Below are 27,771 nucleotides of genomic sequence, written 5' to 3' on the forward strand. Positions count from 1 at the left end.
GGCTAACAAACTAAATGAGTATTTTGCATCTACATTCACACATGAGGAGTTATTCAGGGAGGTGAATGCCAGAGGTTAATTAAACTCTGGCAAAGAGCTAGATGATTTTGAAATAACTGAGAGGAAAGCAGAGGAGAAACTGTTGGAGATAAACATAAAAAAGGCATCAGGGGGTGGATGGGATCTATACAGTTATATTGAAGGAGGCAGCAAAGGAAATAAGCAAACCCTTAGCCATAATTATGAGAGCTTCCTTGGACTGGAGATGTGCAAATGTGACCCCAATTCACAAAGGAGGATCAAAGGGCGACACAAGTAATCATGTGGTTAAGCGATAGCGGTTCTTGCAGTTGTAATTGAGGGTGGAAAGTACTTCTGAAATGGGAATAGTGAGGACAATCTAAAAGTATATGCTTGACTGTAAGCGGTAGTGAACAATGCGTGCATCGAGGTGGGTCATTCCCCATGAGTAGAAACATATGGGTTAGGTGCGTATGTCCAATCCTTAGTCTTGCTAGTACTTCTTCCTGTCTATTTTGTCTGAAGCTGGAAATCCACAACGCTGGTTCTTCTTTGATTTGGAGCAACTTGTTATTACTTTGTGCCTTCCATATTTCTGACTACTGAAACATACAGACTTTTTTTATATGCTTCAAATAATCTCTATATGGTACTTTGTAATTTGCTGGTGTTGTACTGTTTGGTTTTTTGGCTGCCTGATCTGCTCTCTCATTGCCTAAGATACCAGAATGCCCAGGGATCCAGCAGAATTTCACTGAATGATTCCTACTTCGTAGATCGTTTAAACAGCAAATGATTTGTTTTTTGATTGGTTGTGATATTGAAAATTGATTGCCCAAAGCAGACACTGCACTCAATGAATCAGTGTACATTATACTGCTAGCATTGTGGAGAGCATTAATATTCTGTAAGGCTAATTTGATTGCATATAACTCAGTAGTATAACTGCTGCATTCAACTGGTAGTGATACGGAGACTGTAAAAGACAGAAAGACAGCTGCGGCACCAACAGAAGAACCTGTTTTTGAGCCATCTGTATATATTTGATAGATTTTTATATTGATGAGGGCATGTTCTTTATTCAGTTGTTTGATATTTTCATCTGCCAGGGAGTTCTTTCCCCATTGCTGAAAGTGGGTATCACAGTGAGGGAGATTTACAGACCAGGGTGGGTCAGGAATATTGCTCTCTTGAAGTATGTTATCAAAATCAATATTCCAGGTGTGAAGCAAATCTTTTAATCTAATGCCAGTTGGTCTATTTTCAATCAGTTTACTGTTATAGAATGCTGTCCACTCAGGGTTGGAAAGCAACAGTTGAACGGGAGGTCTGGAAGGCTTTGAACTTTAGCTGTATAATTTAGAAGCAACATTTTCCTTCGAAGGTGAAGTGGAGGTTCGTGTGCCTCTATATAGAGACTCTGAACAGGGGATGTTCTAAATGTACCCAGAGCAGTGCGAAGGGCACTGTGTTGGATGGTATTAAGTCTGATTAATGCACTTTTCCTAGCTGAAACATATACAATAGCACCGTAGTCTAAACGAGGTCTGATAATAGCAGGATACAAATGTAATAGAGTGTATCTATCAGCTCCTCATTTCATAGCAGAAATGGACCTAAGTATATTAAGTTTCTTTAGACAAACAGTTCAGAGGTATGTGCACTAAAGTTCAGTTTGGTGTCCAATATTAAGCCTAGGAAGCGAAGATTACTGGTAAGAGGGATCAAATGGTTTTTTAATCTGAGTTCCGGTTCTGGGTGTAGCTTACGTTTTTTGTAAAAGTGAACTGCAATTGTTTTTTGATCTGATAAACAATATTCATTCTACATTGCCCATGTCTCCAACTTATTTATGGAGAGTTGCAGCTGTCTTTCAATGGTATGAATATTTTGTGAATGGCAAGATAAAGTAAGATCATCCGCATACATATATAGTTCTACAGTATTTGGGATGTTGTGTGTTATGGTGTTCAGTCTAAGTGAAAAAAGGATAGAGCTCAGCACTGATCCTTGTGGGACACCTTCTTCTTGAGTGTAGGACTGAGAAAGTACAGATTGGTAGCGGACCTGAAAGGTTCTGTGTTGAAGAAAATTTCTAATGAATTCTGGTAAGTGCCCTCGTAATCCTGTGGAATGAAGTTCTCTCAATATGCCATACCTCCAGGTAGTGTCAAAAGCCTTTTCTATATCGAGACTTGCCGTTACAAGATGTTCATTTTTGATGTAAGCATTGTGGATGTTAGTCTCAGCTTTCCCCATTAGATCCGAAGTGGTCTGTTTTGTCGGAAACCAAACTGATTGTTGTTCATCAGTGCTTTAGTTTCAAGAACCCAGGTAAGCCATCTGTGTATCATTCTTTCTAGGATTTTACTTAGGCAGCTGGTTAGAGAAATAGGTCGGTAATTTTCTGGAAGTCAGTGATCTTTTCCTGGTTTAGGAAAGGCTCAAATGATGGAATGATGCCAGGAAAATGGATATGTACCTTCAAGAAAAATCCGATTATAGAAAATTAATAGTAAATTCAAGGCCGTACTGTTTATATGTTTCAGCATTACATAGTATATACCATCAGGTCCAGCTGCACTGTTGGGTGATCTATTTAATGCTGTTTGCAGTTCAAACAGGTTAAATGGTTGATTACAGGTAATATATTGGGTAGTAGGGAATTTTATTTTGTATCTTTCAGTCGAAGCTTTGATTTTAAGAAAGGAGTTGCCATATGCTGACGTGGCAGATGTTTTGTAGAAATTCTCTGCAAGGGCGTTAGCTATTTCTTCTTTAGAAGAAATTTCCTGTCCATTTCTGATTAAGATGGGAGAAGGAAGAGAGATGGGAGAATATTTCCCATTTAATTGCCGAATTTTTTCCAGATGAGACGACTGCTAGTATTCTTTGTAATAGTGGAGGCAAACTGTATCCTTGATTCCTTTTTGGCTTTTCTTCTAATTTGTCTAGCTTTTGACTTTAGCCTTTTATATTGAATTAGGTTGTTGGTAGTTGGGAACTTCTGGAACAGGTCAAGCTTTATTTTTTTCCTTTTTGGCATTGGTACAAGCTTCATTCCACCAGTGTTTAAGGTTTTTGTGTTTACATGTGGAGGCTTGAGGTATTGATTTGGAGGCAATGGTCAGTATTTGCCTGGTAATATGCTCTGTGGCATCATCAATGGGTTGTAGTCTGATCAATTCGCTATCAAAGGAAACACGAGTTGAAAACTTTTCCCAATCTGCTCTGGAGAATTTCCATTTTGAGCAATTATCAGGGTATGATGTTTGAAGCATTTGGATTCTGCATATGATTGGAAAGTGACCGCTATTGTGTGGGTCATTTAATACTGTCCATTCTATACTGCGATATATGGGGGAACAGAGAGTTAAATCAATTGCTGACATAGATCCAGAGGGAAGGTGAGTATAAGTATTTTCACCAGTATTCAGTAATGTAAGATTCAGTTGGTCTAGTATCGTCTTGATCTAGTGTCCTCTATTGTCCATGTGGTCTGATCCCCACAATGGATGATGCGCATTGAAATCACCAAGGATACAAAAAGGTGATGGTATTTGTCTTATAGGTAGAGAATGAAAAGGACCTGGGGGTAATTGTGCAGGCAGATAAGAAGTTTTGTGAGCAGTGCAGATGGTCTGCAAGAGTAGCTAATGATGTCTTGTCAATGATATACAGGAATTTTTCTAGAAGGGATAAGGAGGTGATAATCCCCTTGTATAAGGCAATGGTCAGGCCACACCGTATACAGGTCTAGAGGCCTCATTTTAAGAAGGGTATAGAGCTGTTGGAACAAGTACAGAGAAGGGGCAACAAGATTAGTGAATGGAACAAAGAGTTGCTTTTACGAAGAAAGGCTTACGTTTTGCAAATTACAGTGTCTGGAGACTAGGCACCTGTGAGGTGATCTGATTGAAGTGTATGAAGCCTTAATTGGTTTGAGCATGCTCAATGCTGATGGGATTCTTTCTCTTGCTCATAATAATCACCTGAGAGTGCATAAATTCAAATTGAGGAAAGACAGTTGTAGGATAGATGTGCAGAAGTTTGCCTTTTGGGAGCGGGTAGTTAATCAACTACCCGCTCCCAAAGAAAAGACTTTCAACTTTTGTTGTGGAAGTTGATAGCCTAAATAAATTTAAGGTTGAGCTGGACAGGTATTTGGAACGAACGGAGGGGGGGAAATGGGAGAGATTTTTCTTGTTTTTTTTTTTTTTTGGGTGATGCTGCATAAGCTTGCTTTCTTGTATCACATGCCTCTACTAATGCTAATGCTAACTTCGAACTCACAGAACAAACTTTTCTTCATATGTATTTCCTGAATATTATAATCTACAGAAGTTGAAATCTAATGTCAACAAATACCTTCTTTTCTTCTTTCAACCGTCTATGTTTAAATTTAAGTTTAACGGCAAACAGGCAAAATAACAGCTGTTTCAAAGCTGTTAAATTTAAATATAGATTGCGTTAATGCCTATAATTTTGATGCCTATAATGCCTATAAGACTCAAAATCGATTTTGAGTCTGTAGACTCAGTTTGAGTAATTATATTGTACATATACACTGTTACAGTAGTAATTATACACAGATGAGCAAAAGCCGAGAATTAGGGTTGAATTTGAAAGTGTCTGCAATTCTACCCAGACACAACAGGAGGGAGTATATGATGAGAGCCTTGTCGATCGATTTGCCCCTGGAAAGATTGTGCAAGGCTCAAGAGGTAGAATTTTTTTCAGCCTGGTCTGTACTTGTTAACAGGAGAGACTGCTTCTACAGGCATGGGATACACTTAAATAGAAAGGATGCAAGAATATTTGCTGATGCTATTGAGGCAGTGTTAGGTGGGTCGGAAAACTGCTAGCTTGGGGAGGGATATAAGGACTAATAGATTAACAGTAGCCACTGGCAGAGGTGAAAGTGATTCTTGCACTGCTTCTATTGGAATGAGCAGCAGCCTGGAAAACAAGATGCAGGATATTTCAGAGACTGCTGGAAGTTATTGCGGTACAAGTAAACACATGGGTTGTGTTAGGGTAGATAAGAATAGGAATAGGTGCAGGTATACTTGCGTGTACACCAATGCTAGGAGTTTGGTAAATAAATTTCACGAATTTGAGGTATTGCTCAAAACATCACAGACAGATATTTTTGGGATATCAGAGACGTGGTGTCACACAGATATAAGGAATGCAGAACTGGAATTTGGGGAGTACAATGTGTACAGAAAGGACAGACAGGATAGGAAGGGAGGAGGGGTTATGCTATTAGTTAAGACACACATAAAACCCAAGGAAGTGAAGCCAATCGACATCGCTGGACAGTGCAGTGTCAAGTCAGTTTGGTGTGACATAAGCATTGGGAGATCAAAATTGAGAGTAGGAGTGTGCTATAGGCCTAATGACTCTGATGAGTATAATAAGAAACTGTACAGGGAAATAGAGTGGGCCAGTAAATCAAAGAGTCTTATAATGGGGGATTTTAATTCCCCAGATATTGACTGGAATTTGTGGGTTGATCCCTCACACACTAGCAAGGCTTTTGTGTATTTATTGGATGCAACTAGAGGGAGTAATACTCTTGATCTGCTTATCATTAGTGATTCTTCATGCGTTAAGAATCTGCAGATAAAGGAACCACTAGGTGGCAGTGATCACAGTGTGCTGAAGTGGGATTTACTCAAAGAGGTAACTACCATCAGGGGTAAAGGGAAGGGTTTTTGCTTTCGTAAAGGCACCTACGATGGTCTGAAACAGTATTTAAATTCTATACAGTGGTACCAATTGATGATGTTGCCAACAGCAAATTCAAAATGGGAAGCATTCAAAGAACTTATCTTGGAAGCTACTAGGCTTTACATACCAACTAAGAAATATTGTTCAAGGTTTAGGCCTAAATGGATGTCAGATGAACTAATGAGACATATGGCAGAGAAGAAAAATGCATGGGATACATATAAATTAATGGGTGACATTTAGCATTTAGCATTAGTAGAGGCATACAATGCAAGAAAGCAAGCTTATGCAGCACGAACCAAAAAAAAAAAACTCGTACCCATTTCACCCCTCTGTTCATTCAAATACCTGTCCAGCTCAGCGTTAAATTTATTTAGGCTATCAACTTCAACAAAAAATGGAAGTCTGTTCCACCAATCAACTACCCACTGGCTAAAAGCAAACTTCCACACATCTATCCTACAACTGTCTTTCCTTAATTTGAATTTATGCCCTCTCAGGTGATTATTCTGAGCAGGAGGAAGAATCCCATCAGCATTGAAGAACATGATGTATTGGTAAATTTTATGCATCGTCATGGAGCAGCTCGCTCATTTCACTGGCCTGCTAGACAAGATGTCAGCTGGATTCTTGAACAACAATGGGACGACAATATAGCTTGCTTGAAGTAGTAATATCAACCATCAATGAAAAATTCCAGCCCGTTACGAAGCAATGATTCAATATCATCACACTCACTTGCTTATTTCAAATTGTATTGTGTTTTAAATAAATTTTGTTGCAGTTATAGCTTCTTTCAAGCTTAGAAACCAATAGAATATCATCTTTTGATTGAAATCCTGAATAAAGATCACTTTCCAGGCTTGGGAACTTGCACTAAAGAAACCCATGCATTTCTTTTCGTGCCATTTGCACCCCCATTGAAAAAAAATACAGATCTTTTTGTATCATTGGCAATATATCCTTTCTCTTTGAACCAAATGGCAGAGTAATAGTAATAGTGGCATGTGATGCAAGAAAGCAAGCATATGAGCTTATGTAGTATCAACCAAAAAAAAAAAAATTCCACAACTTTTCCCTCTAAATGTTTGTCCAGTTCCTTGTTAAATTTATTTAACCTATCAACTTCCACAACGACAAATGGAAGTTTGTTCCAGCAATTAACCACACGCTGGCTAAAGGCAAATTTCCAGACATCTATTCTACAGCTGTCTTTCTTTAATTTGAATTTATGCTCCCTTAGGTTCGTAATCTGGACAAGTGGAAGAATCCCATCAGAATTCAAAGTGTTCAATCCATTCAAGGCCTTATACATCTCAATCAGATCACCTCGCAGGTGCCTAGTCTCCAGCCGCTGCAATTTGCAGAACTGAAGCCTCTTGGTAAGAGGATCACTTATTCCCCTCACCAATCTTGTTGCCCTTCTCTGTACGTGCTGAAGCAAATCTATATTCTTCCTAAAATGAGGCCTCCAGACCTGTACGCAGTATTCAAGGCGTGGCCTGACCATTGCCTTATACAGAGGGACAATCATCTCCTTTTCCCAGCTAGCAAAATTCCTATACATCATTGACAAAATCTCATGACCTGCTCTTGCAGTCTGTCTGTATTGTTCAGAAAACTTCATATCTGACTGCATAATTATTCCTAGGTCTTTTTCATTTTCTACCACTCTAAGTGTAGTAACACAGAGTTGTTACGTTTCTCTGGGGTTACTTCTACCCATATGCAGTACTTTGCATTTGTCAATGTTAATCTTCAGTTGCCACTTCTCAGCCCATCTTCCCAAATTTTCTAGATCCTGTTTCAGTAGCACACTGCCATTATTCTCATTAAAAACCCTGCCAACTTTTGTATCATCTGCAAACATCGACACTAAGCCTGATATACCTTCATCAATATCACTGAAACCTGTGATAGATATAAGCTGGTCTGTAACCAAGTCACAAAGAAGATTAGGCAGGCAAAGGCAGATTATGAGAAATATCCGGAAAAGGATGCAAAGAAAAACAGACAAGAGTTTTTTACATATGTAAACTCTAGAAGGAAAGGGATGAATCCGATTGGTCTGCTGGATATTGATGGTTCAACAGTTGAGGATCCTGCTCAGGTGGCTAACAAACTAAATGAGCATTTTGCATCTACATTCACACTAGGAGTTATTCAGGAATGGGAATGCCAGAGGTGAAGTAAACTCTGGCAGTGAGCTAGATGATTTTGTAATTACTGAGAGGAAAGTGGAGGAGAAATAGCTGAGGATAAACATAAAAAAGGCACCCGGGGTGGATGGGATCTATCCAGTTATTTTAAAGGAGGCAGCAAAGGAAGTAAGCAAACCCTTAGCCATAATTATGAGAGCTTCTTTGGACTCAGGGGAGGTACCCATAAACTCAAGATTTGCAAATGTGACTCCAATTCACAAAGGAGGATCAAAAGCTGACACAAGTAATTATAGACCTGTGAGTGTAACTTCTGTTCAAGGAAAATTAATGGAAGCATTGGTTAAAGAAGCACTGCAGGATCATCTAGACAAGACTTCAGATATAGCTCGGACACAGCATGGTTTTGTTAAGGGAAAGTCTTGCCTGGCCAATTTGATTGGATACTATGATGCAGTCAAAAAGAACTCGATACAGGGAATAACTTTGATATTATTTATTTTGATCTTAGAAAGGCTTTTGATACTGTTGCACATGGAAGGCTGCTGCACAAATTGGAGCAGTGTGGCGTTGGAGGCAAATTGCTGCTATGGATAAAGGGAGGGTACAGGGGGAGAAGACAGAGTGCTAATCAATGGACACTGCTGATCGTGGACTAATGTTATTAGTGGAGTCCCTCAGGGTTCAGTGTTGGGTCCATTATTGTTTTCTGTATTTATAAATGATATTGATGATGGTATATCAAGCTTAATGTCCAAGTTTGCACACGATACAAAGGTTGGCAGGGTTGTTAAGGACACTACTGATGCTATGCTGCTGCAACAGGATCTGGAAAGGTTGAGGAGATTGGCTGAGAGGTGGCAAATGTAAAGTACAACATATGGGAAACAGCCACCCCAGAGCAACGTATAAACTCTGTGGTACTACACTCACAGTGGTATAGAGAATGAAAAGGACCTGGGGATAATTGTGCAGGCAGATATGAAGTTTCATTATTCCCTTGTATAAGGCAATGGTCAGGCCACACCTTGAGTACTGTATACAGGTCTGGAGGTCTCATTTCAAGAAGGATGTAGAGCTGCTGGAACGAGTACAGAGAAGGGCAACAAAATTAGTGAATGGAACAAAGAGTTGCTCTTAGGAAGAAAGGCTTAAGTTTTGCAAATTACAGTGTCTGGAGACTAGGCACCGGCGAGGTGATCTGATAGAGGTGTATAAAGCCTTGAATGGCTTGAGCATGCTCAATGCCGATGAGATTCTTCCTCTTGCTCAGAATAATCACCCGAGAGGGCATAAATTCAGATTGAGGAAAGATAGATGTAGGATAGACGTGTGGAAATTTGCCTTTAGCCAGCGGGTAGTTGGTTGGTGGAACAGACTTCCATCCCTTGTTGTGGAAGTTGATAGCCTAAATAAATTATAGGCTCAGCTGGACAGGTATTTCGAATGAACGAATTGGTGAAATGGAAGTGGTTTTTTTTTTTTGGCTGATGCTGCATAATCTTGCTTTCTTGCATCATATGCCTCTACTAATGCTAACATTATGACCACCTACCTAATATGATGTTGGTCCTCCAAGTGCAGCAAAAACAACTCGTATCCGGCGAGGCATGGGCACTACAAGATTTCTAAATGCTTGTGGTATCTGGTACGAACATGTAACCAGCAGGCATGGTTGACACGTTGCAGATTGGAGCTGCTGTTCCAACACAAACCACAGATGCTCGATGGGATTGATGCCTGAAGAATTTGGAGGCCAGGCAATACCTGGAAGTCTTCCTCATTTTCCGTGAACCAGTCTCGAACAATCCAGGCAGTGTGGCATGGCGCATTATCCTGCTGAAAGATGGCACTGCCAGAGGGAATGGCTGCTGCCACGAAAGGGTGTACCTGGTCAGCAATGATGTTTAGGTAGGTTGTAGACGTCAGAGTGCCCGGCACATGGATGACTGGACCCAGGGTATCTCAGCAGAACATTTCCCAAAGCATGACACAACCACCACCACCACCACCGGTTTGCCTTCATCCCACGGTGTATCCAAGCGCAATCACATCCTCAGATGCCGCACACTTACCTGGCCATCCACACGATGGAACAGAAAACGTTATTCATTGGACCAGATGACCGCCTTCCAATCACTTAAGGTCCAGTTTCGATGCTTGCGTGCCCATTGTAGGTGCTGTCACTGGTGAAACTCGGTTACCATGGGCACTCAGAGCGGCCTGCGGCTACGAAGCCCCATTTTCAGCAGGGTTCGATGTACTCCCATCACCAGCATTCCAATTACTGTCAAGTTGCACCCACAGTCACCCATCCGTAGCCACATACCATCTGGGAGAGCCTTCCCTCACCTCGGTCATCGATGAGCTGTGGTTGTCCAACACCTCGCCGGAGGTTCGTGGGTTCCCCTCCTCGGATCACTTTCAATAGCTACTAACCACGGTTGACCATGAGCACTCCACCAGCTGTGCCATTTCGAATTTGCTCTGACCCAGTCATCTGGCCATTACAATTTGGCCCTTGTCAAACTCGCTTAAGTCCATTGCCTTTCCCACCCGAAGAACAAGAGTAACACTGATTAACAGAGCTCGGTATCAGGTGTTTTTTATAGTGTGTCCCAACCCACGGCGTAGTAAACCTGCAGTTGCTTCGATTTGCATAAAGACTCGGTGGTCATAATGTTTTGGCTCCAGGGTGTGTGTGTATAATTAAAAATAAATATAAAATTTAATGCGTAAAATAAATGTAAAAATAATAATGCAATTATTGGCCTTGTGGTTTTCTGTCAAGATGGGGCATAATGGTCAGTCTATTTTATCTTATTATTTTTAGCTTAATTGGTCGGGTATTGCTGATAGTGCAAGTTTCCAATTTAGTGATATTTCACACAATTCGGACACTGGTGTTGCCAGGGGTGCCATTAAATTTCCTTATAATTGGCTTTCGAATTTGAATTGGCTTTCATATTGCATTGTAATTGACTTCCAAATTCTAAATTATATTAGGAACATGTATTGGCAATTTGAACAGGTTCAGGAATGTTCTGTTTGTTTGTTGTTGTTTGTTATTTGGTTTTTAGGAGCATTAGCAACTAAGGCCATATTGCTCCGGGATATGCGGTGGTCATTCCCTGACCTTTCCGCATCCTCCGTATTTGGTGGTGACGGGCTCGAACCCCGGTCTAATCAAGAAGTGTGTGCTATGCACTGCTGCTCCTTTCCACCTGGCTACGGAGGCACCTAGGAAGGAATGTTCTGTCCCCTCCATTCCGTGATAGGCACAGGAGTCGACCAATATTTGCCATTAATTTTTCTGATTATTTTCCAATTTTATGTGTAGGGGTTTCTTGATTGATGGGTGAAGTAAAGCGGATCCAAGCTGCCTTTTTATTAGAGCATCTAACATATCTTGCTCTTGCATGTTTATACTGAATAAGATTAGTTGTAGTATAGTTGGACTGCTGCATTTATTTTGCTCTTTTTTAGTAACTATATACAGTACCAAAGGTCGATATATATAGTACCAAATAACAAAAATTTAGGAAATGCCAATTCAAAGAAATTTAGTGGCACCCAAACTGCACCTGGTCCGAATTATGTGAAATATCACTATACTGAAGAGACAACCAAACTACAACAGATGACCAACTATAAAAATAAAAAATATAAAATAGACTGACCATTATGCCCCATCTTGACGGAGGACCACAAGGCCAATAATGGTCAGGGAATCACTGCATTTTGAACGTTAGATAAAGCATTAACAAACCGAAAATGCGATGGATTTGAATAATGGTGACCCTTATGCAGTGAAAAATCATAACAGAACAGATCCTAGCACTCCTTTGGCAACAGCACACTATTGTTAAATTAGAATATATAAATTTTCTAATATAATTTTTATAATTTGGTACTGTATGTTTTGGCCTTTTCTAAATTATTTTGGAGTGTTCCTTCTACAATATCCTTATCTTCATTCCCCCCCCCCCCCCCGTTTTATTTTATTATGTATGGGTTTAATTTACTATTCGGTCTACTGGTTTGCCATGCTGCTGGCATCTGCTTTATTTATTTATATTTTATTATAAGCAGCATGAAGTGGATAATACATTGCAGTCACTAATGCTTGATATACTAATTTTCTTTCTATTCTTTTATCTTACTATATATTTGGTTGAAGTTTTTAATTTATTTTATATGTCAGTAGCAAGATGTTAGGCTAATGCATAACTCTCTCTCACTGCCACCAGGTGAGGGGGGGGGGGAGATTTCACCACCACACACCGTGGGTTCCCCACTACCAGTAACATATCCCCACCTCCGGATTTGACACTTACTTGACAACATCAACTGACAGAGACTTACTGCAGCTCTGCTGCTGACATGCCATTGGCAATCTGAACCAGGTACACAAACCTGTTTCCCTTTAAAACCCCATTCCCAGGTGTGTTTGGGGGGTGAATGGGTTTCTGTCTCCTCTCCTCTCCTCCTGCCTCCCCCATATTCTCCTGGTGGGGGGGCACATTCCCACTGACATCTTTGGAGATGCCTACTCTAATATCCCCATCCTTCTACCTGTTTCCCCCAGTCTTCAATCTTCCCCCTAACTAAACAGAGTATGCCCCTAACAATGCCGCCAAATTCTAATCAATGTATAAATTCAACGGCTTTCTTGCAACCCTCTTCTGGCCTTTCCAAATTCCAGTCCCCCCCATTTTATATATATAGGCTTTGCCACTGAAATTCTAGGAAATTAAGTGGCAGGGCCTGCTCCCAGAGTACTTAAATAGCCTACTTGGTGCACGATTTGCCTCCTCATGGTAAAGTGTGGGCAATAGTGGGTCCAATGGCTAAACAATCAATAAAACAACAGAATATAATAACACTACACAACAAATCAATGAGTTGTGTTAAATGTCAAGGTGAGATTTCGTGAAGGGGTCAGATTGCCATCTTTTCTGGTGGAGATTCTCTTGACTTGAATTACTCCTTGATTTTTAAGTTCTAGTATTTCCTCTTCAGATACATTTAATAAATCCCAGTCTGAGATCACTCCTTTAGAAGTATTCAGTGATCTATGGGGTGTCACAGTCACTGGTAAATCTGCAAAGAGATTAAAGCTCAAAAGTTGCTAAGAACATCTGGCATTAGAGGTCTCAATAATAATATTTCCTGACCTCAGTCTTTTTACAGACTTGGGAGATCCAGCTCTACTTTCTAATTCCCTTTGGACTCTGAATGGTGAGAGTTTGCCAACAGCATTTTCACCAGCTGTGTGAAATTGAGATGTTATGCATGGTGGGATCAAGAAAGTTGGAACTGGATGTGTCTCTGTCTCAGTTTTCTGACATTTGGAAGTTCTTGCAATGGAACTATCTTTATTTTTAGATAGTTCCATTGCAGGATCCGGCAGCCCAGATAAGTCAGAGTTTGATTTACTCATGATGTGCTCTCTCTTTGGCTCTGGGAGATTATTTTTTTTCTCCCGGGTTACCAAGCCCTACCAAGTGGAGGAAAGAGCGGTGCCACCTAGTGATCCAAGCGAAGACCAGGTTAGTAACCTCCTTTAACCCCCTTTTTTATTTTTAGTATGAACTAAAAATAAAAAAGGGGGTTTAAAGAAAGATACTTTCCTTTATAAATTATTTCCAAATAAATTATTTACAAATAATAGGTTATATTATCTGAATAGATCTATTTAATTCTAATACTCAAGAGTTAACGGACTTGTGAAACTCAGGAGAAACGTATTTACAGTAAAGTGTACCAGATAATCACTATGAAAAGGCACTGTGCTCACTAATATCACTTTGAACTTGGGGCTGGCTTTCCAGTCTGATCAAACTTCCATCTAACAGGAAGAAATGGTCTCCCATTAATTAGGGTGGTTATTACAGGGAAGTGATCACTTCCATACAGATTCTTTTCCACCTCCTAGTTAAGTGAAGGGAGGAGAGAGAAAGATCAGTGGCAGAAAATGTAAGGGTAGTCAGGTGGAAGGTGTTTGTTCCCACATTTAGGAGAGATAAGTCATTGAGTATATGCTCTATGACTCGTCCCCTTCCACTGATGTAAGCACTGCCCCATAGGGTTATGTCCATTAAAATCCCCAAGTAGTAAGATGAGGAGGTAACTGTATTAAAAGATCATCAAGGTCTTTCTGGAAGATGTCAGTCCCAGGTGGCAAATAGAGCAGCTAGTTAATAAAAATTCAACTGTAAGGCGAATTGCAACAGCCTAAATGCTGGTTGTAAGTAGAAAAGGCTGAGATGGGGGTCTAGTTCCCCACAAGGATAGCCACTCCTCCATCAGCAGGACCAGGACCATCTGCAGTTCTGTCCTTAAGAAAAATTGAGACGTTACGCATGGTAAGATCATTTGCCTTAAGGTAAGTCTCCTGCAAGCAAAAGCAAACAGGCTCAGGTAGGAGGGGCTTGTTGTCATCAGTATTTCGCCGGAATCCATGACAATTCCACTGTAGGAATTTAGCCATTATTTTGGTTTGGTGGGTCCATCGGGTGGCTTCTGAAGTAATTTTCCCAGTCCTGGATTTATCGCTTTTGGGGAGTGTATGTACGCTGTCCTGTGTCCATTTCCTACTCTGCATAGAGTTCCAGGACTGATTCTTCTAGTACCTCCTTCTCCTCAATCTCCATATTGTCTTGAGCACTAGGGGGATACCTCCGGCTTCTTATTCTTTAATTTTTTTACTGGTGGAGCATTAGGAGGTACCGATATGGGAGTGGCAACGAATTGATCTTTCGTTGCAGGTTTTTGTGAACTTAACTGGTAGCATGCAATAGGAGTGAATACCTCTTTTTGTGGTATAGTCATTTGTGTTTGGGTTCTAATGGAACCTTTCCCTGATGCCTTCTGAGCACATGTAGGTTTGTTTATGTTCAAGGGTTGCACTGTTTTTCTCGCCTCCTTATATATGTTCAACTCTGCCTTAAGTCTGAATTTCTTTTTCTTTGGCATGCTCATGAATAAGCAGGGTGCTTTCCCTGCTTATTCAAGCAATAAATGCACTCTGGAGTGGGACACCAGGGCTACCCAGATATCATATCCGCACCGCCACCAGTCTGAATATTGTCCCTCGGACCATGGCATTGACACGGTTGACCCTTGCAGGTGACACTAGCCAGGTCATCTAGGAACATCCGTGTTGTCGAAGGGGTCAAAGTGATGTGTTGAAGATGGGCCCCTCAACCACCAGGATCCCCCCTTTACGAATTTCCAAGAGTCACAGCGCATGGCAAACACACCGGATTCCATTGGTGTTAGCCTGGAACCCAGGCTATTGCCGTTGGATCCCAGTGATACTAATTTGGATGCCCAGCAGGATCACTGAGAGGCCCCTCACCACGAACAGGTGCCCACATCAAGGAGAAGGGATAGTTAAGTCACGATAAATTGCCTGCCCTTCATGGACTGATTTAATGAATGGGGTTCCATGGTAGGTGGTGTTGGGCCTCCTTACTGTTTTTAATATTTATGCCTTTCAAGAGGATCTAGATAAACTAAGGAAATAGGCTGGAAAAATGGAAATTGCAGTTTTAGAGAGAGATAAATGCAAGGTTTTGGTAGCAGTAATCCCACAATAGCAAACCGTATAGATAGCACAAAACTCAGCATAGTGAAGTATCAAACACAAAAAGAGCCAAGAGTAACTTGGCTCTTTTTGAATACAGGCAGTTCCCGCTTTGAGTTTTTTCTTGAGTATCAAGTATCAACAAAATCGAAAATATGAACATTAATTGCAAAAAATGAATGCTAAATGTTCATAAATACCACATTTCAAACCACACGCATAGCTATACAGTGTACCCAGCTTTATGATATTAATCCATTCCAGAGACACCATTGTATCGTGAAAATATCATGTGAACCAAATAACATATTGTTTTTTAGTAATTTGTTCTACGACCTCAGAAATTGAAAATTTTGCTATATAACTCACTAAAAGGTCGTTTTTATAGTGTAAATTGTATTAGTTACCAATTCAAATCATTAAAATGCACCACACTTTCATCGTTATCATATGCTCTGTTATAAGAATCAATTTTGAACGCCTTTGTGATATTTTTCTAAAATACATTTCTGTAGGTCACTGCCATAAATCAATAAAAACAATCTGCACTTTCCAGTTTATTGGCCTTTTCTGTTACTGCAAGCAATTATAACCCGGTAGCAAACTCCATGTTATTGCATTTGTGAAAATACCGATAGCTGGAATTGTGTGGGTTTTTACGTTATTATGGTGAAATGTGTTTTCCATTTATTCAATTGTATAAAAAAACAAATTTTCAGAATCTTCTATTCATTCCTTTTTTTTTTTAAAGCTTCGTAAACTTGTTACTAAATGCAAATCGTGTTAGTTGCAATTTGTGGGTTCCGTTAAAAATGCTTATGCACGCTATTGAAATTTATAAAGAAAAGAGAAGATTATCTTAGAAACAAACACCTTTGAAGCATTTCCGAAGAAGACGACTCCTTGTGCAAGAAACGAATGAGTGCCGAACCAATAATGAGTGTGCATTTAGTCGATGACGATGAATAAACATTCTTTAACATTTGTAAGTCATAAATAATTTCTTTAAATTATAATTCGCTTGTTTTTACAGGAGATTTGTTTTAATTTCTTTGGATAAATCAATCATTGTTTAAACAAACTAATTAGCTAACTAATTTCACTGTTGAGAATGTAACTCCTATTTTTAACATTATGTCAATGGGAAATAAATTCCTGCTTTATGAGCGCTTGCCAGGAATGAATTAACTCGTAGAGTCGGGAACTACCTGTACAAGAATTTCTCTGAGCAGGGCAAACAGGCAACTAATACAACTTATGGTATTCTGTCAATGATATAGAGGAATGTTTCCAGCAGAGACAAAAGGTGACTATCCTTTGTAAGGTAGTGGTTAGACCAAATCCGGAATACTGCATACAGATTTTGGAAACTATTTTAGGAAAGAGGTGGTCTCTGCTGGAAATAGTACAGAGAGGAGTAACAAGACTAGTAGCACAAAAGGAAGATGAAACTATACATCTTTCTTACTAAGAAAGATGTTTGGCAGCCCATATGCTCATAAAAAAAAAAAAAAAAAAAAAAGTCTCTCACCTCATACAGTGATATTACACAAGCTATAGTTATTTAATGATAATTCCTACTCATAAAATTTCAGGATTATCTAAAAAGAATACCTAGATCATTTTATAATTTTTTTTTTAACACTGTCTTCATTTGTCTCACTCCTGTTTGGTTCCTCTAATCAAACTTTTTTAAAACTAATCAATCTCTCTCTCTCTTTCAACTGCTACTTATCACAGTTCACCACACCGTTTATATTAATCAACCTTTGTATACTCTTAAATTTTTTTTTTAATCAGTGAATTATAAATGAATTTTCAATTGTAAGGAACTTTTATCTATGTAGAAACTATTATACATATACATATTGACTATCATTTGTATTTCTTGAAAATGAAAGGCAAAGCATGTTCAAAATGTTGTCATAATTGCGCAAATCTGAAATGTTACCATACTGAAATATGATTCTTACATCTCCCATTTTCCTTCAAGAATACTCACAAATGTTCATAAAAGGAACTCCCTGTATCGGATATACCTAACCATTACACTATTTCTTTATTATAAAAAAAAAACCTACTTTTTTTTACAGCATATGTGTTCATATTCTGCTTGTATCAATCACTGAAAATAATTTGCCTCGGTAACACAGAAAATTCAGATACAAATAAATTAAATCAGATTTTACCTACCTTTTTCAAAAATATGTCAAAAAATATAGTAAGTGGAATGGTAAGAGATATAGATAATGTAGCTATCAAAGATGATGTTAAGAAGCAACCCCTGGAAAAAAAAACAACAACATAATTAGGAATTACACTCACAAATAATAATAATGGTTAGTGCATTTAAACATATTAGTCTGATTCTCTTATTATATATACATAAAGTATGATACCATTCTATGAGGAACAGTTTGGCCAAACATTTTTTTCACACGATGGCATAATTTAGCAAACTTTAAATTCTTACGACAGTACTATCTAGAGGTAGCTTTATATTCCTAGTTATATATCTAAAATAAAGGTAATCCCTGTTGATTTATAATTATAATATTCCTAGTTATAATACTTAGTTCATACCGAACTTAGATATTTTGTAGGATATTACTTACATATTATTGGTTACATAGTATTGGTAAGGGTATCCATGTGTTGGACAAGATTTTGCAGACTTGCAAATGCAAAGCTTTTAATTATATTTAGCCGTTTTATTCACTTAACTGTTATATAAATTATTTTTTATAAGTAGCTTATAGTCCTAGTCAAACTCCTTGGTTTATTTTGAATTTAGATAGTGATTTTGAAAGTTAATACTTAGTGTCCGTATATCTTCTGTTCGTAACTTGCCGCTATTGTTATATGATACAACGTATATGCCGAACTAGATAGCGCAAGGTTTCACGTAAAACAAGATAGCGAAACACGTAGCACTGTAGTATTAGTATTAGTAACGGCCGTATGGTGCAAGAAAGCCTATGGCTTATGCTGCACCAGCCAGAAAAAAAAAAAAAAAAATCCGAACAAAACAATGATAAAAACAAAAATTAAATAAATAAATAATAATAATAATTAATAAATAAATAAAAATAATAAAATGAAATTAAAAATTAAATAAAAAGGAAATTAATCCTATCATCCTATGCGCTTCCCTTACCCGAAAGTACTATCCAGATGACCTTTGAATTTCCCCAAACTGTCGGCCTCTACCACCCATGAAGGCAACTTATTCCAGTAATTTATAACTCGCTGGCTAAAATAAAACTTCCTGCAGTCCAATCTAAACATTTCCCCGCGTAACTTGAATTTATGTCCCCTAGTTCTAGCATCATTTATAATCTTGAAAATTTTGTCCTCATTCATTTTACTGATGCCTCTCAGAGCCTTAAACACCTCAATCAAATCTCCTCTAAGGTGTCTAGTTTCCAAACTCTGCAATCCACATATTCGAAGTCTTTCTTCATAAGGACGCCCTTTTGCCGATCTCACCAGGCGAGTTACCCTTCTTTGCACCCTTTCAAGAAGCTCGATGTCTTTCTTTAGGTGCGGTCTCCATACTTGAACACAGTATTCCAAGTGTGGTCTAACATAGGCCTTATATAATGGGATTATCACGTCCCTATCTCTACTTGCAAAAGTTCGATAGATCATCGATAGGACACCATGGGCCTTCCTTGCAACCTGTTTACAATGCTCAGAGAATTTCATGTCTGACCGTATCGTAACACCCAAGTCCCTTTCCTCCAGTACTGGGTTTAGTTGAACTCCACCAAGTGAATAAGTTATTTTGGGATTACTGTTTCCCAGGTGTAATACCTTACACTTTGTTGGATTAAAGCACAGCTGCCATTTTTCTGACCATTCTTGAAGTCTATCTAGGTCTCTCTGAAGAAGCTCAGCTTGACAGTAATCATTAACTACTCTACCAATTTTAACATCATCTGCAAATTTAGACATCACGCCCTCTATCCCTTCATCAATGTCGTTTATGAAAATTAAAAACAACAGTGGTCCTAATACTGATCCTTGGGGAACCCCACTTCTTACATCAACCCAATCTGAGGAATAGCCATTTATCACAACCCTCTGCCTCCTGCCCTGAAGCCATCCTTCTATCCATCTAAGGATTTTCCCAGTGATTCCAACCTGTTCCAGCTTATAAAGCAACCGCTCATGTGGGACTGAGTCAAAAGCTTTGCTGAAATCTAAATAAACAATGTTGAAATTATTCCCTAAATCCAGCTCGTGAGTGACCCTTTCGAAATAGCGAACCAGATTTGTTAAACATGATTTTCCCTTTACAAAACCATGCTGAGTATCCTTGAGAATTTCAATTCGATCCAAATAATCCTGAATTCCACCCTTGATCAATGCCTCCATGATTTTCCCTACTACTGAAGTCAGACTGACAGGTCGATAATTTCCCACTTCACTTTTAGAGCCACCCTTATGTATGGGAGATACATTTGCACTTTTCCAATCCAAGGGAATCTCCCCAGAGTCTAGTGATGCTCGCATAACCAGCCTCAGTGGTTCAATGCACTCTCTTGCCGCCTCTCTCAAGATTATAGGGTATATTCCATCAACTCCAGGAGCCTTACTAGTCTGTAGGCTTGAAAGTTTTTTCATTAAATAATCTTGCGAAATAATCTTGTATTAGAAATATGTTAGCTTAAATATAATATTATTAATTAATCAGTAAAATTAATTAATCTTAATAAATTTCATTGTCAATTAAATTGTACTTAAACAGAATCACGACCCAGACCAGAGAAGCAAAGTAACGCTCAAAGATTAGCCAGAGTGCTGTGGTTCAGAGGATGATTCTCCAATGCATAATAGTCTTAAAAAATGCTTAAAATGTGAAATGTTTGTGGACCTGTCTAGAACAGGACATGATCTAGCCAAGAAGGATATCTTTGTGTGCGCTAAGTGCACGGACTGTGAGGAAATTAGATGGAAACTCAGCGTTCTGATGGGCATCTTTGAGAGTTTGAGGTATAGGGTAGATGCCCTCGAAGAAATTAATATGAGGGCCCATCAAGCTCTCAGCTGCCTAACTCAATGAAAGAGTTAGGCAGCTCTTGTGCATCAGGCAATGCAGGGGCATTTGCCAAGACAGAATGCGCTGATCCCACGGGAACTAGTTATTGTTGGAGACTCCATTGTCAGGGAGAAGAGGAATATATTATGCACAAAGGATGGGTGAAACAGGACCAGGGTATGTCTGCCAGGGGCAAAAATTGAGATGTTGTAGAGCAGATATCTTCTTTTAAGGGCACAAAAGCTGATATTGTATACATTGACACTAATGACCTTAAGAGAAAGATCTGCAGATTTACTTAACGAGTACAGGCCAACGCTGAAAAGAAAAAAAAAAAAAAAAAAAAGGTGTGAGTTAGGGCTAAATTTGAAAGTGTCTGCAATTCTGCCCAGACAACATAGGAGGGAGTACATGATGAGAGCCTTGTCAATCAATTCGGCCCTAGAGAGACTGTGCAAGGCTCACGGGATAGAATTATTTCCAGCATGGTCTGTGCTTGTTAACAGGAGAGACTGTTTCTACAGGGATGGGATACACTTAAATTAGCATTAGCATTAGTAGAGGTATTTGATGCAAGAAAGCAAGCTTATGCAGCATCAGCCAAAGAAAAAAAAAAAAAAAAAACCCACTTCCACTTCACCCCTCTGTTCGTTCAAAATACCTGTCCAGCTGAGCCTTAAACTTATTTAGGCTATCAACCTCCATCACAAGGGATGGAAGTCTGTTCCACCAACCAACCACCCGCTGGCTAAAGGCAAATTTCCGCACGTCTATCCTACATCTGTCTTTCCTCAATTTGAATTTATGCCCTCTCAGGTGATTTTTTTGAGCTAGAGGAAGAATCCCATCAGCATTGAGCATGCTTAAACCATTCAAGGCTTTATACACCTCTATCAGATCACCTCGCTGGTGCCTAGTCTCCAGACACTGTAATTTGCAAAACTTAAGCCTTTCTTCGTAAGAGCACCCCTTGTTCCATTCACTAATCTTGTTGCCCTTCTCTGTACTCGTTCCAGCAGCACTACATCCTTCTTGAAATGAGGCCTCCAGACCTGAATACAGTACTCTAGGTGTGGCCTGACCATTGCCTTATACAATGGAATAATCACCTCCTTATCCCTGCTGGAAAAATTCCTGTATATCATTGACAATACTCCATGAGCTACTCTTGCAGCCCGTCTGCACTGCTCAGAGAACTTCATATCTGCCTGCACAACCACCCCCAAGTCCCTTTCATTCTCTACCACTGTCAGTGCAGTACCACAGAGTTGATACGTTGCTCTGGGGTTGCTGTTTCCCATATATAGTACTTTACATTTGTCAATGTTAAACTTCATTTGCCACCTCTCAGCTCATCTGCTCAACCTTTCCAGATCCTGTTGCAGCAGCATAGTGTCAGTAGTGTCCTTGACAACACTGCCAACCTTTGTATCGTCTGCAAACTTGGACATTAAGCTTGATATACCATCATCAATATCATTTATAAATACAGAAAACAATAATGGACCCAACACTGAGCCCTGAGGGACTCCACTAATAACATTAGTCCACGATGAGCAGTGTCCATTGATTACCACTCTCTGTCTTCTCCCCCTCAACCACCCCTTTATCCATAGCAGCAATTTGCCTCCAATGTCACACTGCTCCAATTTGTGTAGCAGTCTTCCATGTGCAACAGTATCAAAAGCCTTTCTAAGATCCAAGTATATAATATCAAAGTTATTCCCTGCATCCAGTTCCTTTGTGACTGCATCATAGTATCCAATCAAATTGGTCAGGCCAGACTTCCCCTTAACAAAGCCATGCTGTGTCCGAGCCATAACTGAAGTCTTGTCTAAATGATCCTGCAGTGCTTCTTTAACTAGTGCCTCCATTAATTTTCCTGGAACAGAAGTTAAGCTCACAGGTCTATAATTACTTGTGTCAGCCTTTGATCCTCCTTTGTGAATTGGGGTCACATTTGCACATTTCCAATCTATGGGTACCTCCCCTGGGTGCCTTTCTTGTGTTTATCTGCAACAGTTTCTCCTCCACTTTACTCCCAGTTATTTCAAGATTCTGTAGCTTACTGCTAGAGTTGAATACACCTCTGGCATTCCCCTTGCTGAATAACTCCTCATGTGTGAATGTCGATGCAAAATATTCATTTAGTTTGTTAGCTACCTGAGCAGGATCATCAACAGTTGACCCATCAATATCAAGTGGACCAATCTGATTCATCCCCTTCCTTCTAGAGTTTACATAAGTAAAAAAAAAAAGTAAAGTGCAGCCATTATCAACCCACTGCAGGATGGAAGCCTCCTCAACAATTCATGTTGAGGGAAATGGACCATAATCTGCCACGCTGGTCCAGTGCGGGTTGGCAGATCGACCATATTCAGCAGTCAGGGGCTTGAACCCCAGTCTACTCAAAGAGCGTGTGCTACTGCACTCCCGCTCCTGCCCACTCGGCTACAGAGGCCGTTTACATAAGTAAAGAACTCTTTGCTGTTTTTCTTTGCATCTCTTGCCAAGGATTTCTCGTAATCTGCCTTCGCCTGCCTAACCTCCTTTGTAACTTGGTTGCATATCAACTTGTATCTATCATAGGCTTCTGTGTCATGTGTTAATTTGTAAGTATCCCATGCATTTTTCTTCTCTGCCATATGCCTCATTAGTTCATCTGACATCCAATTTGGCCAAAACCTTGAACAATATTTCAAGTAGCTTCTAGTAGCTTCCAAGATAAGTTCTTTGAATGCTTCCCATTTTGAATTTGCTGTTGGTAACATCATCAGTTGGTTCCACTGTATAGAATTTAAATACTGTCTCAGTCCATCGTAGTCGCCTTTACGGAAGCAATAACCCTTCCCTTTACCCCTAATGGTAGTTACCTCTTTGAGTAAATCCGACTTCAGCACACTGTGATCACTGCCACCTAGTGGTTCATTTATCTGCAGATTCTTAATGCATGAAGAATCACTGCTAATAATCAAATCAAGAGTATTACTCCCTCTAGTTGCCTCCCGAACATGCTGATGTAGAAAACAATCATCCAATAAATCCACAAAAGCCCTGCTAGTGTGTGAGTAACCAGCCCCCAAATTCCAGTCAATATCTGGAAAATTAAAATCTCCCATTATAAGACTCTCTGATTTACTGGCCCACTCTATTTCCCTGTACAGTTCCTTATTATACTCATCAGAGTCATTTGGCCTATAGCACACTCCTACTCTCAATTTTGATCTCCCAATGCTTATGTCACACCAAACTGACTCAACACTGCACTATCCGGCGATGTCGACTGGCTTCACTTCCTTGGTTTTTATGTGTTTCTTAACTAATAGCATAACCCCTCCCCCCTTCCTATCCTGTCTATCCTTTCAGAAGACGTTGTACTCCCCAAATTGCAGTTCTGCATCCCTTATATCTGTGTGACACCACGTCTCTGATATCCCAACAATATCTGCCTTTGATGTTTTGAGCAATACCTCAAATTCATCAAATTTATTTACTAAACTCCTAGCATTGGTGTACACGCAAGTATACCTGCACCTGTTTCTATTCTTAGCTACCCTAACACAACCCATGTGTTTACTTGTACCGCAATGGCTATCAGCAGGCTCTGAAATACCATGCATCTTGTTTTTCAGGCTTCTGCTCATTCTAATAGAAGGAGTGCAAGAATCTCTTTCACCTCTGCCAGTGGCTACTGTCAATCTATTGGTCTTTGTCTCCCCCCAAGCTAGCAGTTTTCCGACCCACCTAACACTGCCTCGATAGCATCAGCAAATATTCTTGCACCCTTTCTATTTAAGTGTATCCCATCCCTGTAGAAGCAATCTCTCCTGTTAACAAGTACAGTCCAGGCTGAAAAAAATTCTACCCCTTGAGCCTTGCACAATCTTTCCAGGGCCGAATTGATCGACAAGGCTCTCATCATATACTCTCTCCTATCGTGTCTGGGCAGAATTGCAGACACAACAAGACAGACACAAATAGAAAGGGTGCAAGAATATTTCCTGATGCTATTGAGGAAGTGTTACGTGGGACAGAAAACTGAATTTGGGGGATTCACAGACTAAAAGATTAACAGTAGCCATAGGCAGAGGTGAAAGCAATTCCTGCACTGCTTCAATTGTAATGGGCAGCAGCCTAGAGAGCAAATTTCTGGGAATTTGAAGAGCTGCTGGGAGTCATCATGGAATAAGTAAATACATGGGCTGTGTTAGGGTAACTAAGAGTAAGAAGAGGTGCATTTACACCAATGCTAGAATTATAGTAAATAAATTTGATGAATTTGAAGTGCTGATCAAGGCATCAAAGGCAGATATTGTTGGGATATCAGAGACATGGTGTCACACAGATATAAGCAGTACAGAATTGGAATTTGGGGAGCACAGAAATTATAGACAGGGTAGGAAGGGGGGGAAGGAGTTATGCTGTTGGTTAAGAAACAAAAAAACCTAAGCAAGTGAATCCAGTTTACATGGGTACACAGTACAATGCTGAGTCAGTCTGGTGTGCCATAAACACAGGGAAAGGGAAAATGAGAGTAGGAGTGTGTTATAGGCCTAACGACTCTGATGATTATAACGAACAATTTTGCAGAGAAATAGTGGGCCAGTCAATCAGAATGTCTTGTAATGGGGATTTTAACTTTCCAGATATTGACTTGAACTTGTGGGTTTATCACTCACATGTTAGCAATACTTTTGTGGATTTATTGGAGGGTAGATGCCCTTCATCAAATCCACAACATGTTCAAGGGGCAACTAGAAAGAGTAATACTCTTGATCTGATTATCAATGGTGATGACTCAATCATTAGAAATTTGCAGATAAAGGACCCACTAGGCGACACTGATCACAGTCTACCGATGTGGGATTTACTTAAAGATGTAACTACCATCAAGAGTAAAGGGAAGGGTGTTTGTTTTCGTAAAGGAGACTACAGAGGTCTCAGGTAGTTTTTGAATTCTATACAGTGGAATCAACTGATGATGTTAAAAACAATGAATTGTAAATGGGAGGCCTTCAGGGATTAATCATGGAAGTTTAACTAAGAAATATTGTTAAAAATTTTGACCCAATTAAATGTCAGTTGAGCAAATGAGTCATGGCAGTGAAGAAAAATGCGTTACATGCATATAAATTAGTAAGTGACACAGAAGCCTATGGCAGATATAAGCTACTCTGTAATGGATGCAAAGAAAAACAACAGACTTCTTTCTTTATGTAAACTCTTTCTTTATGTAAACTCTTGACTGTTGATGATTCTGCTCAGATAGCTGACAAACTGAACGAGTATTTTGCATCTACATTCACATAAGAGGAATTCTGTAAGGAAGGGGAGGACAGAAGTTTACTAAACTCTACAGGCAGCTAAATGATTTTGTAATAACAGAGAGCAAAGCAGAGGAGAAATTGTTGAAGCTAAACAAGCAAACCCTTAGCCATAATTATGAGAGCATCCTTAGATTCAGGGGAGGTCCCCACAGACTGGAGATGTGCAAATGTATCCCCAATTCACAAAGGGGGTTCAAAGGGTGGCGCAAATAATTATAGACCTGTTAGTTTAACTTCTGTTCCAGGGAAAATAATGGAGTCACCGGTTAAAGAAATGATGCAGGTTCACCTAGACAAGACTGCAGTAATAGTTAAGACAGCATGGGTTTGTTAAGGGGAAGTCATGTCTGGCCAATTTGATTGAATACTACGATGTGGTCACAAAGGAACTGGATGCAAGAAATAATTTTGATATCATATACTTGGATTTCAGGAAAGCTTTTGATACTGTTGCACATGGAAGACTGCTGTAAAAATTGGAGCAGTATTACATTAAGGGCAAGTTGCTGCAATGGATAAAGGGATGGTGAGTGGGAGATGGGAGAGACTGGCAATAAATAGACACTGCTCTACGTGGACTAACGTTATTAATGGAGTCCACCAGGATTCAGTGCTGGGCCCATTGTTGTTTTGTGTATTTATTAATGTTATCGATGAAGGTATATTCAGGATTGTTAACGACAGTATGCTACCTCCAACTGAATCTAGATAAGTTGGACAAATGGGCTGAGAAGTGGCAACTGAAGTTTAACATTGACAAATACAAAGCACTGCATATGGGTAGCAATAACTCAAAAGAAATGTACCAACTGTGTGGTACTACACTCGGGGAAGTGGAAAATGAAAAAGACCTAGGGTAATTGTGCAGTCAAATATGAAGTTCGGTGAGCAGTACAGGTCACTGAGTCTTGTCAATGATATATAGGAATTTTGCTAGCAGGGATAGGGAGGTGATTATCCCATTGTACAAGGCGATGGTCAGGCAAACCTAAAGTACTGAGCACATGTCTAGGGGCCTCATTTTAGGAAGGATGTAGAGCTGCTGGAACAAGTACACAGAACAGCAACAATATTGGTGAGGAGAACAATGGGGTGCTCTTACCAAGTTCTAAAAAAATTGCAGTGCCTGGAAAATAGGCACTTGAGAGGTGATCTGATTAAGGTATATAAGGCCTTGAATGGGTTGAGCACGCTGAATGCTGATGGGTTTCTTCCTCTTGCTCAGATTAAGTACCCGAAGGGTCATAGATTCAAATTGAGGAAAGACAGTTGTAGACATGATGTGTTAATGTTTGCCTTTAGCCAGTGGATAGTTGACTGTTGGAAGAGACTTCCAGCTGTTGTTGTAGAAGTTGATAGCTTAAATAAATTTAAAGTTGAACTAGACAAGCATTTGGATTGACTGGATGGGTTTAATGGTAAAGTTTTTTTTTTTTTTTTTTTTTGGCTGATTCTCTATAAGTGTGCTTTCTTGCATCATATGCCTCAATTAATGGTAATGTAGTAGTAGTAGTAGTGGCATGTGATACAAGAAAGCATGTGTATGAGCTTATGCAGCATCAGCGGGGGAAAAAAAAAAAAAAAAAAAAATCACACCATTCCCTCCAAATGCCTGTCCAGTTCCACCTTAAGTTTGTTCCAGCAATTAACCACCCGCTGGCTAAAGGCAAATTTCTGCACATCTATTCTACACCTGTCTTTTCTTAATTTAAATTTATGCCCCCCTTAGGTTAGTAATCTGAAAAGTGGAAGGATCCCATCAGAATTCAACGTGCTCAACCCATTCAAGGCCTTATACACCTCAATCAGATCACCGCGCAGGTGCCTAGTCTCCAGCCACTGCAATTTGCAGAACTTAAACCTCTCTTGGTAAGAGGATCCCTTCATTTCCCT

General features: G+C 39.6%; 1 protein-coding gene across 1 annotated transcript in view; it reads right to left on the reverse strand.

Annotated features, from left to right (window-relative positions):
- Positions 1-11,525: 11,525 nt before the first annotated feature.
- LOC150075717 (solute carrier family 35 member F5) overlaps positions 11,526-27,771 on the reverse strand; it is a 202,303-nt gene continuing 186,057 nt past the window's right edge. Inside the window, exons 10-11 of the mRNA XM_090387847.1 lie at positions 17,701-17,791; positions 11,526-11,564 (exon numbers count right to left, since the gene is read on the reverse strand). Coding sequence (XP_090243973.1) covers positions 11,526-11,564; positions 17,701-17,791 — 130 coding nt within the window. The remainder of the gene's footprint in view (positions 11,565-17,700; positions 17,792-27,771) is intronic.

The sequence above is a fragment of the Mastigoproctus giganteus genome, chromosome 13 (assembly GCF_048544385.1).
Source record: "Mastigoproctus giganteus isolate SK-2022 chromosome 13, ASM4854438v1, whole genome shotgun sequence".
Lineage (NCBI taxonomy): Eukaryota > Metazoa > Arthropoda > Arachnida > Uropygi > Thelyphonidae > Mastigoproctus > Mastigoproctus giganteus.